The sequence below is a fragment of the Podarcis muralis genome, chromosome 8 (assembly GCF_964188315.1).
Source record: "Podarcis muralis chromosome 8, rPodMur119.hap1.1, whole genome shotgun sequence".
In the NCBI taxonomy this organism is placed as follows: Eukaryota; Metazoa; Chordata; class Lepidosauria; order Squamata; family Lacertidae; genus Podarcis; species Podarcis muralis.
The window spans coordinates 68,661,442-68,677,719 of NC_135662.1; the positions used below are offsets into that span (position 1 = coordinate 68,661,442).

General features: G+C 42.6%; 1 protein-coding gene across 1 annotated transcript in view; it reads right to left on the reverse strand.

Moving 5' to 3' along the window:
• The window catches only part of CDH6 (cadherin 6), a 170,701-nt gene that overhangs the window by 52,178 nt on the left and 102,245 nt on the right, over positions 1–16,278 (reverse strand). Inside the window, exon 3 of the mRNA XM_028737918.2 lies at positions 698–992. Within this exon, the coding sequence (XP_028593751.1) occupies positions 698–992 (295 nt within the window). The remainder of the gene's footprint in view (positions 1–697; positions 993–16,278) is intronic.

Sequence of the window (16,278 nt, forward strand, 5' to 3'; positions counted from 1 at the left end):
GAGGCAGCGCTTCTGCGCACATGCACAGCATGATAAAGTGCTTCTACGCATGCGTGCGGTGCGCAGAGCACTTCTGCACATGTGGTGAAACTCGGAAGTATACACTTCCAGGTTTACTGCGTTTGCAACCCGAAAGTTACATTACCCAAAGGTAATGTAACCCAAGGGTCCACTATAAGGCTTACACACCTCAAGAGCCCAGTGTCACATGGAATTACCTCCTCCCTTGTGAGCCTACACAGACTCTGAAGTCTTCATTGAAGGTCCTCTTCCAAGTACTCTGTTGCTGGAAAACCCGAGGTGGGGGTGGGGGTAGGACTCAACAAGAGAAAGGATATTTTTAGTTGCCCCCCCTCCCTCCTTTATGCTCAAAAGGAAACAAACAAAAATCCCAGATGAGAACTTTCCTCTTCTCTCAGGCATTTGATTCTTAATTTTCTCTGGTTATTGTGCTTTTGTTGGTTAATGTAACAGTGATCAGGCCAATGTCGTTAGGGTGTAGTGGCGTTTCGAGAAGCATATATGATTACGTTCTTGCTTGCTGTTTCTTGGTTTCTTAATTGTTTTAATTGCATGCAATTTCTTTTCTTCTTTCCTATAAGCTACCCTGAGACTTTCCTGGTATAAAAGTGCTGAACAAATGATAATGCTTATACTAATAGCAATAGTTATAATAATAGACTGATATGACACCTACCTACATCAGACATTTCTGGGACGCTGGCATTGTAAGTGTCCTTTGTAAACAGTGGCTCGTTGTCGTTGATGTCATGGATCTTAATGATGAACTCTGACTCTGGCTCCACTGGCTTCCCAGTATTTTTGTTGATAGCTTGAGCACGGAGAATGTAGACAGGCTTCTCTTCCCTGTCCAGTCTCCTTGTGGCCTGTATATCTCCAGTCTTCTCATTGATAATGAAGAGGTCTCCTGCTCCATCTCCTGAAAGGATGTATTTAAGCGTAGAGTCTCCTTTATCCTGGTCAGAATGAAGCTGCAACAGAAATAAAAAATTTAAGCAAAGGGGCAAATAATGGGGAATCCATTTCCGAGGCTGAATCTCTGTCAACGTAAATCATGCTTAACCACTCTTTGCTGGCTAGAACATCTCAGTGAGTTTGTTTACTGCATTGTTCTTCTCAATCCTGTCCCATCAAAAGCTATTTCCAGCTAGCCAAATGGCAAGTTGCTGCTGCTGCTGCTTTTAAGGATACTGTTTTAAAAAGAGAATGTAGCACACTGTGATGAACCTTGACTATATTATTAGCCCTGCTTGCTAAGGTCTGGCCACCTTGTTTTTGCTAGCATCCATTTTAAAAAAGGGCAAACCTCCATTCTGGAAGCAATCAAACCTAGCCTGTCATTGGGGCAAACCAAATGTGACCTTAAATGTAGCTTTTCACTTGTTGTCTAGGTGACCTGTGCACAGAACCAAGTAAAGGCCAAACTAGATGTGACATAAACGGCAAGATTTATTTAATGAGCCCTGTTGGCAGAAGACCAGTGCAAGGACTTCCACTTGCACAATGGAATCAGGAATGATGGTCAGGAGAATTCCCAGAACAGCACATGAGGGGAGGGGAGGGAGGTCAAAAGCTCGGTAGTTAAATCCTTGCATTTAACATGCAGGCTTTCAAAAATGCAAATAACATTGAGGGGTGAGTGTCGGTGTCTTTGTGTGAGTGATAACCAGGATCATTGCAGGCATGAAGAAGTAACCCTTTCCTTCCTTGCTGTTGTTCTGAGGAAAACCCCTCCTCTGAAGCTGATATTTGCAATCAGTGCCAGTGGAAAGATCTCCTCCTAATACAAGCATCAGCTAAAAAAAAAAAGTATTCTTAGGCCCACAGGAAGGGAAGAAGATGTTAAATTCCTCCTCCATGCCTATACCAATATAGTTATTTATCAGATCCCCCGGGTTTGCATTTTCAAAAACCCCAACTTGTGAAATATAAAAAGGCACTTACTTATATTATTAAAATCATTTTCTTTTCTTTTCTGTTAATGGTCTTTTCCCCAAATGCATATGCTTCTCATGGGGGACACTGTACGGAACACAACGTTTGCATCTCCCTTGTGTTTGCACAACGCTATTCTGTGCTATATGACGCAGTGAAATTCAATAAAAAGCGAGAGTCTCAAAATCATGCACTGTACTGCTTTTGTTTTTTGTAATCATGCAAAGCAAGAAGCGTGGCCGTATCTGAAAGGACACTTCTCTCCCAACCCCAACCATCTGCTGAGAGAGTTAATGCAAGTTGAGAGGGTGATCCTAACTCACTTAGGATACGGAGAAAGGTTGGAAGCCCTCATATGGTTGGTGAGCCAGAGAAGCCCCACCCTCACCAAAGACCATGGGAGCAACGGGGTCCTTACTGGGATGTGTGCCTGACATATGATACAAAAGTGATGAATATATATATGAAAATTGTGGTAATTGTCAGGAGCACGTCCTACACTCGAGTAGGACCCTGGCAGAGACACATGCCCAACTGGCATGTTCTCTCCCTCCTGGTCGATCGTTCGGGAACTTCAAAAGCTTTCTTCAGCCCGAACATCACAGCAACCGATGCCAACAGACACCGGCACACTTAGGGATCTGCAGTTGCGTAACAGACCTCAGCAACTCAGCATTTTGGCTAATCTACTTTATTTACAGATAAACACACATGGAGCACTGCAACATGGCTCCCTCTTTCTCTAGCATCAGACAGCAAAGAGAAAGAACAAAGGACAATAGTCCCACTTCACGGAACACAGTAACACAAACATCCTGTCTCTGTCACTTCTCACTCTGTGGAGTCAAAACATATACAGTCATGTGATAGACAACAATCCCATGACTGCAATCATGGAGCAGGAATTCTAACAGTAATATGTGTGCATGTGGCTATATACAGTTGATTTTCGTATTGTATTTATCTATTTATTTAGAGTTATGTACTGTACTGCTGTCCGCTCTTTGACCGTAATAAAGATTGATTAATTGATATACCGTGCTGCCTTTTTGCACAAGCCACAGGCACTTTATAGCCAAATCAAACAAGAGAAAAACAGAGCATAAAATCCATAAAATAACACAACTTCTAAATATATAACACAGAAACTAGTGGCAGCAGCAACAAACTAAACAGTGTGTCCAGTTGGGGTTATCCTCGAAACACCTGATTAAAAAAGATCTGATTTAACCAATCACCTAAAATTACACAAAGGTGAGGCCAGATGTAACTCAGTAGGGAGGCAGTTCCACATATGAAGAGCCATGACCGAAAAGGCCCTTCTCTAGGCATCCACACTTCATCCTATGCAGGGACCACCAAGCTGGCTTTCATTCTCTGATCTTAAGACACAGGCAGGCCAGTATGGAAGATTGCAGATATTTGAGTCCCAGGCCATTAAGGGCTTTAGATACCAAAGAAAGCAGCTTCAATTAGGCATGGAGAATAATCAACAAGTAGCACAGCTTTTTTATAAATAGGAGCAATATATTTGCAGCCTGATGACCCTACTAGCACTCTGACTTCTGCATTTTGCACTAGTTTATATTTACAGTCTCTCTTCAAAAGGGCATTACAGTACACCACAAAGAGGGCATTACCTTAGTCCAACTTGGAGAAGAAGAAGAAGAAGAAAAAGAAGAGTTTGGATTTGATATCCCACTTTATCACTACCCGAAGGAGTCTCAAAGCAGCTAACACTCTCCTTTCCCTTCCTCTCCCACAACAAACACCCTGTGAGGTGAGTGGGGCTGAGAGACTTCAGAGAAGTGTGATTAGCCGAAGGTTAGCCAGCAGCTGCACGTGGAGGAGTGGAGACACGAACCCAGTTCCCCAGATTACGAATTTACAGCTCTTAACCACTACACCACACTGGCCACACTGAAGGAGCATGAATAACCATAGCTATTCTAATCCTTTCCCAGAAATGGCTATAGTTGGCATTCCTGACAAAGCCAGGCATAGGTGGTCCTACTCACTGAGGCCACCTGAACCTCGAGTGACAAAGATGGTTCCAGCAGCACCCCAAAACCAGGCACCTGCTCCTGGGAGCTCTGTCAAGAACTGGATGTTCTCCCAAGTCCAGGACATGGGGATGGCCCGCCCACAACACCTCTGTTTTGACTGGATTTAACCTTAATGCCCTACATCCAGTTCATTACCATCTCTAGACAGTAGAGACATCTCCAGGACCTCTTGGTATCAAAGGAACAGAGCTCAGTTCCATCAGGGTACTAATGACATTTCTCTCCAAATCCCCTGATGGCTGATACCAGAGGCTTCATGCAGGTGACCAATAGCTTGGGCTACCAGATCAAACCCTGTGGGACCGTGTTGGACAGCTCCCACAGGGCTGAACAGAGGTCACCCAATGCTACTCTCTGGCTCCATCCCTGGAGATAGGAGCAGAACTACTGCAATTCAATGCCTCCAAGTCCCAACTCAGTCAGGAAAATATCACGGTCAGTTAAAACATTCTCCCTGTCCCTCTCCTGACAATGGAATGGTCATTAGTCAGGACAGCCAATGCTGTTTCTGCTCCCAAAACTGGACGGAAGCTGGATTTAAATGGACATTCATCTGAGCATGCTTGAAGTGGCCCCACAACCACCTTCTTAAGCGTCTTGCACTAGTGATTGGACAATAGTATCCAATACAGTGGTACCTCGGGTTAAGTAGTTAATTCGTTCCGGAGGACTGTTCTTAACCTGAAACTGTTCTTAACCTGAAGCACCACTTTAGCTAATGGGGCCTCCTGCTGCTGCCGCACCGCCAGAGCACAATTTCTGTTCTCATCCTGAAGCAAAGTTCTTAACCTGAAGCACTATTTCTGGGTTAGTGGAGTCTGTAACCTGAAGCATATGTAACCTGAAGTGTATGTAACCTGAGGTACCACTGTCATTCTAGTGCTTTTTTTTTTAAGGGGGGGGTTTAACATGAGGCGACAGTACTTATATCTCAATAAAAGTGTTGTGGGTGCCAACACACAACGGCTGCCATGGGCCGTACCATGACAAGAACAACGCTTCTTCCAGGCCCAGGGAAGTCATCTTAAGAAGAGAACGTACCACCTCCTCTTTCAAGGACAGCTGAAGTACTTTCTCCTAAAGTGAGGCATCAACTAATCCCTGGATCCACTTGGCCATTCCCTCTGAATTGAGGGTCAAGGGTCAAGAAGGCGTGTGGTAGGACGCAGCTTCTCCTCACCCTCAAGTTGAAGTAATTAAGAATGATTCAGGTATCTATGTGAACGGCAACTTTGCACACAAAAGGGTGGTTCTTCTGTTATAAATCTCTTTTTCCCCTTAATGCATTCCATTTTAAACATCACGCCAATAATTTAGAGTAAACCCCCAGAAGGATTAAAAACAAAAACAATATGTATGCCTCTTGTCAAGGATGTTTGAAACTTTAGGTTGTGGGGGTCGCCAAAAGGATTTATTTCTCTGCTTGCATTTGTCCTTGAATCTGTGCTGTGTTGTTGCTGCTTCTGCTGTTGTTCAAACAAAGACTATTTTAACCCCCCCCCTCTTTTCATTCCAGTACAGGATGCACCTTGACCTATTTGACGTGTTAACATAATAGCATAAAAGAATTTCTGAAACAAAAGATGAAAAGATTGAGGAGGAAAACATGCTCAGTCGTCATTTGAACACTCACTCGGTCTTCTTCAAATAGCTTAGCAGTTTGTTCTGTTCCATTAAAACCAGCAAGAGATGGAGTGGGTGGGGTGGGGTGGGGGTCAGGGAAGGACCTCAACAGCCACAATATTCAACTTTAACCCTTTAAGGGAGGGTTAGAATGTAATTAAAACAAATCCACAGCTAACTCAAAGCAACAGTGCTACACTCCACCTGCATCTATTCTTGCCATACCTAACTTGCAGAATTTGGAGGTCCACCTTGTTTTCCCAGAAAGGACAACACAGTCTATTGTTGACTCAGCAGCCTAATATCTACTGTGTTGATATTGCTCATCATCTGGATCCTATGCAGGGCCAGACCAGAGGTAAAGCAGTTTGGGCATTAGCTGAGTGCCCCAGGGCTGAAAAGGGCCTCTCAATGGCAGTGTTCAAAACTCCCATTGTTCCAGGGACATTTTGTGACAGGGAATTTCATGAGCGCGAGCAGCTTCTGAGCTCTGGATGCAGTACTGCAGCTAAGATTTCCAATTAAAACTGCGAAGTGGATGGAAAGGAAGACCTTTTTCTGCCTCCTCACTTCCAGCTACTCTCTGAAGACTGGAAAAGAGACCCTCTTAAGAATATTAGGGGGGGTGGGCAGGGGAAGGACTAGACCAGAGGTCGGCAAGATTTATCTCACCTGGGCTGGTTCACTCCAGCGGAGATCCCTCTGTGGGACAGATAGCGTGTGTGTGTGAGCGTGCGTGCCCGCAATTTCCGGGATCTGCATCTGTGCAGATGCAATTTCTGGCGTCTGCACAGATGTGATTTCCAGCACCACAGAAGCAAGTCCCTGCACCACACTGTGCCAGTTTAGTGCAGTGCGCAGGGACTCATTGAGCTGGTGGCTCGGTTCGGGGGTGGCTTGTGGGCCAGTTAAACAACCCCTGTGAGCCTCTTGTGGCCCATGGGCCTTAGGTTGCCTACCCCTGGACTAGACCATGTGAAAAATGAACATAACATTTTAGCTGCAGTTCATTCATTTTCAACTTTGTATTCTTGCTACAAAAAGTGTGCCTAGACATTCCGTTGTTGCACCCAGGTTTAAGGTGCCATTTAGCTCCTAGCTTTTGTATCTCAGTTTCTAACACTGCTCACTGGTCCGAGCTTGCTTACCACCAGACATGGCTGGAGGTGTGTGGACAATGACTGGGACTTAAAGAAGTCTCCCCTGCCTGTTTGCTCCACTGGGCTCTGATAAAAGGCCAATAGAGATCCTTCTTTTCACATTGGCTCAGAAAATGCCTGCATTGCAGCTGCAGTTTACTGCTGCAGCCAGAAAAGCCTTTTAAACTAAGTTTCAAAAATATATATTTAAAACACTGTAAGGTAAAACAGTCTTTCTAGTTGCCATAGCAAACACTGGCAGTGGCGCTCTGAAGAAGGAGTCCTCTTGGCCCTTCTTGAAGTGTGCAGAGGTGTTGAGAAGCTTCCACCAACCGCAGTGGCAAATAATACATATTTTTAAACAAGTTAAGATTCAGTTCCTTATTATGAGCCTGCAGTTTACTATTCTCTCTTATGTATGGGAGGGGAAATATTTCAAGCCTTCATCCAGTGAAGTAAGCATCTTTAGACTATGGATTATTACAGTATTCCCAAATCTGAATATCATGTGAATTGCAACTTGATACGGGGGAAAAGGCAGAAAGTGCTGTGTCTAATTTTTTTAATAAAAAAGAGAGAACAAAATGGCGTAGTCTTTACAGTAAATTAATTTGCTTAACTCCCTGAGTTTAATGAGGAGTCCCTTGTGAAATAATACACTTAAGAGGGAAAGCAAGACAGAAGATGAACCACAAATAAAAACAGGTTAAGTGTTGCAGTAGACACAGTTTTGCTAATTTCACTTGAATACCATTGTTAAGTTTAATCATCTGACTCACTTGTAATGATTCTCTACTTAAAGATTATCTTTCCCTACTTGTTTTCCTTCAGTGTTCCAGGCAACTGTTTGCCAATGCTAGTATTCAATGACAAAATTGTAAATCTAGTTTTAAGCACTGCTAAAGTTGCACGAGTCACACACACACAAAAAAAGAGATTTCGGAGCCTACTTTTGCCTTTCCTTTTGCCCCTGTATCTTTTCCTCCTAACTTATATGAAAGAAAAACATCAGGCTGCAATTTGTAAGCCGCCTGGAAGTTTTATTGAGGAGTGGAATTATACCTTTCACAAATTGATTTTTGTTCTTCTGCATTTCTGCAGCTCTGTAAATCAAATCAGAAAGCTACAGTAGCTGAGCTGGGAGGGGACCAAGGACAGCTCCATCGTTAGGAAAATGTTTGCTCAGATGGTGCATTATGGCAGCAATGAGAACACCTTCACTTCCACTCCCATGCCTCTGTTAGAATTCCTGCTCCATGATTGCAGTCATGGGATTGTTGTCTTTCACATGACAGTGTATATTTTTACTCCACAGAGTGGGAAATCATGGAGACAGGATGTTTGTGTTACTGTGTTTAATGAAGTGGGACTATTGTCCTTTGTTCTTTTTCTCTTTGCTATCTGATGCTAGAGAGAGAGGGAGCCATGTTGCAGTGCTCCATGTGTGTTTATCTGTAAATAAAGTAGATTAGCCAAAATGCTGCGTTGCTGAGGTCTGTTACGCAAACTGCGAACACTCTGGGGATCCCTAAGTGTGCCGATGTCTGTTGGCATCGGTCGCTGTGATGTTTGGGCTGAAGAAAGCTTTTGAAGCTCCCGAGCGATCAACCAGGAGGGAGAGAACATGCCAGTTGGGCATGTGTCTCTGCCAGGGTCCTACTCGAGTGTAGGACAAGCTCCTGACAGCCTCCACATTTCCTCATAGCTGTAATCTAGGTTGTTGGTACACTGTGCACTTGGTGGAATGATGGTCTGCAGGATGCAGGAATGGCAGCTCTTCTTTCCTCGGGGGTGCTTTCCTCCATGAGGAGACCACTCTTTTGGGGTGCTTCTTGTCACCTGGGAAAACCTCTTTCCTTTGATTGGTGGGCCAACAGCTGGTTGCTGCCACTCCCTTCAGAAAGGGCAGCATGTGTACCCATAGAGCATCTTCAACTGGCCATAATTAAAGGCAGAACTAGAAGAGTCAGCCCTTTGCTAGTGGGATACCAGCTGCTACACAAATCTGTGCAGTAGAAATCCTTTGTTTCATGTGCCTTCCCTTCCTATGCTTTGCTTTATCTGCTATTTTATTTATTAAATCTGTATACCATCCTTCATCCAAAGATCAAGGGGCAGTTCACAACATAAAAATACAGAAGGAGAACACAAAATGCATAGTAAAACAGAAACACATTTAAAAGGCCATAGAATGCTAACCGGCCAAAGGCCAAGTTATAGAGGAAAGTTTTCATCTAATGTTTGAGACTTACTCAGCTCAGACTTTCCTTAAACCTTTCTCTCTGATTTGCTTTCTACCTATTTACCTCTTTATAGTCCTCCTCCTGTTATTTCTCCTCCATTTTCTCTCCCTTTCCCCTTCTCTTGCTTCTGGTCTTTCTTTTTCTCCTTCCCTTCCTTCCATTTTTTTCTTCACCATCCCAGCTCTAAGCCACTCCACAAAGCTGGTATAGCTGTTTGTGTATGTCATGGATGTTCGAGAAAAATAGATTGGCAATATTATGATCTTGTCTGTTACAGCTACCAATATCACACTTTTAAGTGCATGCTTTCAATGCTGCCAAAATGGTGTTATGTAAATACTGTTGATATTTTGAAGTAAATTGTTTTTACAAAACCTGTTGCTCATTTTTGCTTTCCTTAAGTTTTTTTTGGCCAGTGTTAACACCTGTTAGAAGCCACAGGGAAAGACAGACAGGTTCCCTTCCTCTATGAGATATTTTCTATTGCCTAGTTAGCAGATAGCCTAGTGGGTATGAAATTCTCTTAAGAAAGGTGGAAACAAGACATGTATTTGCGTGTGTGTGTGAAAAACAGAGAGAGAGAGAGAGAGAGAGAGAGAAATTGGGTGAAATAAACAGAATAATGCTATGTAGGTGTAAAGGTAAAGGGGCCACTGACCATTAGGTCCAGTCGTGACCGACTCGGGTTGCGGTGCTCATCTCGCTTTATTGGCCGAGGGAGCCGGCATTCAGCTTCCGGGTCATGTGGCCAGCATGACTAAGCTGCTTCTGGCGAACCAGAGCAGTGTACGGAAACGCCGTTTACTTTTCTGCCGGAGCTGTACCTATTTATCTACTTGCACTTTGACGTGCTTTCAAACTGCTAGGTTGGCAGGAGCAGGGACCGAGCAATGGGAGCTCACCCCATCGTGGGGATTCGAACCACCGACCTTCTGATTGGCAAGTCCTAGGCTCTGTGGTTTAACCCACAGCACCCCCCGCGTCCCTGGCGCTATGTAGGTATACTTGGAATTAAATTCCACTGAGTTCAGTGGGAATTACTCACAGGACAATATGCACAGGATTGAGGTCTTAGAAAGGAAGAAAAAATGAATAGATGGAGGCAGGATTAGCAGTCAGAATGGGGCAACAATACTTTTCAGTGTTGGCTCTGAGAGGGAAGGAATATGTGGGTTTCATCTCAGACAAATTATTTGGGCTTGCTCAGGCAAAACGTATTGAGCCAGCACAGGGAACAATCCTATTGTTGTGTGTGATCAGGACAAGATGCAGCTCAAACAATAACTCTTCCATACACCACCATAACAATCCACTCCCCCTCCATGCCAACCATACATTTGGAACTCTCTCCTGTCTAAAAAGAGCCCCAGGTGAGACACATCTTTGGCATCCCGCTTTGCTTGCTAAGAATGACACAAGGACACGCACACAAGGACACAACAAAACATTCTTGAAAGGGAGAGGAAAATGGAGTTCTAAGGAGGTTTCGCAAGGGTCCAGGAAAATCTAGGAGGTTAGCAACAAATGAATCCACGTACAGAATACCTGAAACATTTTACTTCAAAAAGTCCATTTTCCCTTTTGTTCAGTGACAACAAAACCAGCAAACTGAACATTGTGTTAGTGTGAGTTTGATAATTGCTAATCTCATTTTGCTGGTTTATTTTTATGGTTTAAAACTGACAGCTTATCAGAGACACAACAGTAATTAAAGGAAGTTAATAGAGTACTGGCAATGAGCCATAATATATATTAGCAATTATTTTGTGTGTTTTTCGAAAAATAATGAGTAACATAATTTAGTGTACTTAAAATGCACCTACTTTGTTCATTCCTTTTTTATTAAAAAAAAAAACCTCTTATATATGAACCGTTGTAATTATACGTTATTTCAATTCTCTGCATGATGCAGGAAATCCAGAACTAGAAAGCACCCAACAACAGAAGACTTCCAGTGAAGGAGAGCTTATTTTTATGGTAGTCTCACAACCACTCACAGACAATGGGCACTAAAGCAGCAAAGTTTCCCACACAATTGCAAGCTGTGGACATTAACACAATGCTGGCGATGCAGCTCAAGTGACCATGAAACATCTACACTATTCGTTCAGCTCCTGAAGAGATCGTGAGCAATATCCCAAGATGGATAAGCTCATCCCGGCTATGTCCATGAAATTCTTGCTCTGCTCACTTGAAAGCATTCAGCAACCGTAAGCTTTATTACCACCCAACAGAACTGCACCACACCCTGTTTTCTCTATATGGAGCAAGCACTATTGTGCCCTATAAGTTTTGTAGTTTCAGACCTGAGGTGTGATCCGGGATACAGTTAGGTGGTTTAAACCCCATTGGCTTCCATGGGATTTTAGGAACCTAACAATGTGCAGGATTACCTTTAACTGTAACTGGCAATTTGCAGTCTAATTTTATTTTATTTACTATATATGCCCAACAGTGCTTGCCACCGATTGCAACAATAAAGGTTTGATTTGATGATATATCTTTCCTCCCTTTCTCCCTTCATTTTTCTTTATTTTCCCCTCCTTAAAGCAAAATAGGATTTGATAAACAACTCTTTTCTACTTTCGGTCTAACATTGACAGCACTTAGGTCTAATAGCATCACGGGAGTATATCATATGAACTGAATGATTTATTATTGTATTTTATAAATTAGCTTTCATCTATTGCCACGGTAACACTTTTGTCAAAGGATTATACTAGAAGATGTAAAAGACACAGAGTTGTCTGTCCTGTGCCTGTATCCTCTTTTTTCTTCTTACCATCTATCAGAAATACACAATGGGATGTTGACACTTCGCATCACCATCTTCCCTCTCCTGCCTCCCATCTCTGGGAATTTTGCACCTCTGATTTCATTTACTTTGGTCCAGAATTAAGAATGTTCTTTTTTGGCATTTCCTCACTAGTTGACTGAGAGCACAGGAGGCTGCATTTTCTTTCTTTTGGTGTATGATGCAGATTACAGGCAGGGACGCGGGTGGTGCTGTGGGTTAAACCACAGAGCTTAGGACTTGCCAATCAGAAGGTCGGCGGTTCGAATCCCCACGACGGGGTGAGCTCCCGTTGCTCGGTCCCTGCTCCTGCCAACTTAGCAGTTCGAAAGCACGTCAAAGTGCAAGTAGATAAATAGGTACCGCTCCGGCGGGAAGGTAAACGGCATTTCCGTGCGCTGCTCTGGTTCGCCAGAAGCGGCTTAGTCATGCTGGCCACATGACCCAGGAGCTGTATGCTGGCTCCCTCGGCCAATAAAGCGAGATGAGCGTCGCAACCCCAGAGTCGGCCACGACTGGACCCTTTATCTTTACCTTACAGATTGCAGGGGCAAACATGTTTTATCAGCTTCTGCACGCATCTAGGAGTTACTGGGCAGACCACTGGAAACCTTTCCAAAAAAATCAGCAGCTATTTGCCCAAATTGTTATCTGAGACCCTGGTGAAACCTGTAATATTTGCTGCAGCAAACTTGTTCTGTACTGCAACTTTTTGCAGAAGAGTAGAACAAACAAATGTTACCTAACACTGTGCATTACAACAAATAAACTCAAAATGGCTGTTGTGCCTACTTCATGTACTCACTGACAGCACATTTTGGTTTCTCCTGTCATTGCAGAACCTATATACAACCCATTCACCATGGGCAGATATCAAACTGGGCCCTCAAATAGATGTCCAAACATGCCCTCAAAGGTTTTGTGAGCGAGTCCAATGTATTGGATCCAGCAATGCCCAATGTTTCTGAAATTTGAGCTTGCAGTTAATGAGGGCCACCACAAGCTGGTCACCATCAAATTCTGTTCATGGTGACCGAGAATGGCCAAAGTCACCTCTCCTGAAAATCTGAGCAGTGACAGCTTCTAGGTGTGAACTTTGTAACAGGGTAGCAAGGGTAATGCTAGCAAAGTTCAGTCAATAGTAAGTTGGGAGTTATGGTTGAAATTGGGCACGTGAGGCAAAGGGAGAAACAGGATGTTGTTAAGGCTTTAAAACTAATGCAATATGTTATGTACAGTCCAATCTGGAGAAGGAAAATCTAGTGTCATTCAGCTATCCATGGGTGACTGCAGTCTGGAAAATTATAAGGGGAGGCACTAACTCAGGTGTCTGCAAGCATCCTGAAATTGTCATGAACCTATCCAGTGTCAGTTACGTTTTATAACTTATTTGTGCTTAGGAGATTCGGTGCAGCTGTTTTCTTGTTTCTGAGGTGAACAGATTTGTGATTCACCACTAACAAGATACAGAACATACGGCAAACTGCTTGAAATACTGAATAGAAGGTGGGCGAGTAGCTGTCAGGTTAAAATACTGGTTTACACAAGGCAGATGCTGGCATCGTTTGCACTGTTACTTTTTCCAGGTAATAAGCTCATTTTGAATCAGAGATTTATAGAGCAACATACAGCCTATTGCTTAGCTAGGAAGCAATTCAGCCAGGTATATCATGTTCAGCTCTACACAACAATATTCAGAAAATCTCACAAACTAAAACAAACAAACAGACAGACAGAATTCCACTGCCAATCTATATCTAGTTTTTCTTACAAATTAATATACCATTTTTAAATGTTTCTCAACAGGACTGTGTAGCTAGCAGAATGACTTTCCTTCCATTAATCTCCCTAGCCAGAAATCAATGCTCTTCTTCTAATTTATGAAGCCAAGTTAAAGGGAGGAAGACCAAACACCTCTCTCTATAAGGGTGCTTTCCCACATAGAATGAAACGATTGGGAAGCAATCCACAGACCATCTGCAAAGCTTTACTAAATAGGCCTTACTAATTCACTGGCTGGAAAAGGAAGGCTGATGGAGGAGGGAAATAAGTCATCTCTAGACATATTGCATAGCAAACCAGGCGCCTACATAGTCAAGATGTAATGATTAAGAGGATAAGGCACAGGTTTCACTCCTACTCATTGCACAGGCTTAAATAGGTTTGGGTTAAAAAGAAAAATAAGTCTACTGGAGAGTACCGATTTCGGTCTGCAGTGGTACCTCGGGTTAAGTACTTAATTCGTTCCGGAGGTCTGTACTTAACCTGAAACTGTTCTTAACCTGAAGCACCACTTTAGCTAATGGGGCCTCCTGCTGCTGCCATGCAGCCGGAGCACAATTTCTGTTCTCATCCTGAAGCAAAGTTCTTAACCTGAAGCACTATTTCTGGGTTAGCGGAGTCTGTAACCTGAAGCGTATGTAACCTGAAGCATATGCAACCCGAGGTACCACTGTAATTTGTATGTGAGTACAGAAACAGTTTAATAGCACATAGTCTAGCCTAAGACTTAAACAAGCCCTTCCAACTAACAAAATACTACTACTACTACTACTACTACTACTACTAATAATAATAATAATAATAATGGGACCATTTTAAAACTATATTTAAAGTAAGTAGTTCACTTATTTTTAAAACCTGTGCACCCATTCAGATTACTTTTAAGGAATGTCACTGTGATGTCAAGAGAAAGAACTTGACAGAAAAATGAAATGCTTGCTTTCAGGGGTTCTTGATACAATTATCCCCTAGTCAGGCTACATTTCAGCCAGCTTCCTGGATATACACAATCACTGATTAGATAACATTATAAATAATTATGGCTGAAATCCTCTACCCACTTAAATGTGAGTAAGACCTTTTGATCACAGTGGGGCATTTTTCTGAGTAAACGAGAATAGGATTGTGCTGTAAAGGTGCAACCCTAAATACACTTATTAGAAATTTTCCTCAGAAGGGTAGTAGGAGGGTTGAAAGAGAAGTTGCTGAATTACAATTTATCACTAAACTGAAAACTATGGAGAGACTTGGTCTTAATAGAGATATTGGATTCCCGTCTCATTACATATGCTAATCATCTGCATACTATCCCTTGCATTTTCCTGTAGGACTAATTGCAGTCATTAACAGTCATCAACAGGTTTACCATACCCATTGAGTCAATCACCCAACTCCTACTACCCTTCTGAGAAAAACCCCACCCCACCCTTCCACTATATATAAGGGTCTGGTGACTTCTGTTTCAGTGTATCTGAAGAAGTGTGCATGCACACGAAAGCTTATACCAAGGAACAAACTTAGTTGGTCTCTAAGGTGCCACTGGAAGGAATTTTTTTATTTTTAAAAATATATTTCGACTGCGTCAGACCAACACGGCTACCTATCTGAATCTACACTTATTAGAGAGTGAGTCTCACTAAGCTCAATGGACTAGCTTCCACAAAGAACATGCGTAAGATGACATGGGCCAATGCACTAGCTATGCATGCCATAGGCACAAACCCTTTCCCTTTTGAAAAGGAATAACCATTTGACTTGGACTTACAACATCTTCATGGTTATTACGTGGAATAAAAAGCACTGCAAGCATTCTTAAATACAGTGGTACCTCGGTTTTCGAACGTAATCCATTCTGGAAGACCATTAGAGTTCGAAATGTTTGAAAACTGAGACGCAAAGGGGGGGAGGGTCTGCAAATTTAATAGAGAAAATTGAGAAAAATAACATATACACTAGGGTGGTTCATAGAAAACTTTGTTTAAAAAAATGCCTGCTCCAAAGGTCTTATCTTACTACACTAGGGATTATATAGCTATATCTGAAATTTCATGCATATCAGTTAATATCTTGACCCTGCTCCACTGAATTGAAATTTTAGCCTTCACCACATAGGATATATAATTTTTATTAATAGGCCAATCAAATCACATTATTTCCAAATCATATTAGTTCCAAATTATACAGCTAGATTTTTAATTTTTTGTTGGGGGTACCCATACTTCAAGCTCCGAAAAGGGGTCCAAACATCTTATATTGCTGCTTTAATTAGACAGTTCTATCCAGTTCTGTCCAGATAGTCTCTTTGTTACTTTCCTCATCTTCTTGTTGTTATCATATATTCCTTTCTTTGCGATCTCTGATAATCTTCACAAGCGGGTTGAAAACAAACATCCTCTGTGTGGGTTTTACACTCTCAAAAAATCATATCACATAAGGACAGACGCCATTTCCACACCTCCGTAAAGAACTTTCCCTCAGTCTGTCCGTTGATTTTCCCAGGCTTGCCAAACATATCTCAGAGGGTTCTGCCAGGTCTAGATCACATTCTGATAACCATTCACATTCCGATGACCCTGGTCCTCCTCCCCCCGTCCTTCTTAGGCAAGCCTGTCTTGGTGAGACGCCATTTGAAACTACGTCATAAAACTTTCCTCCGTTCTCCAATGTTTACCAAT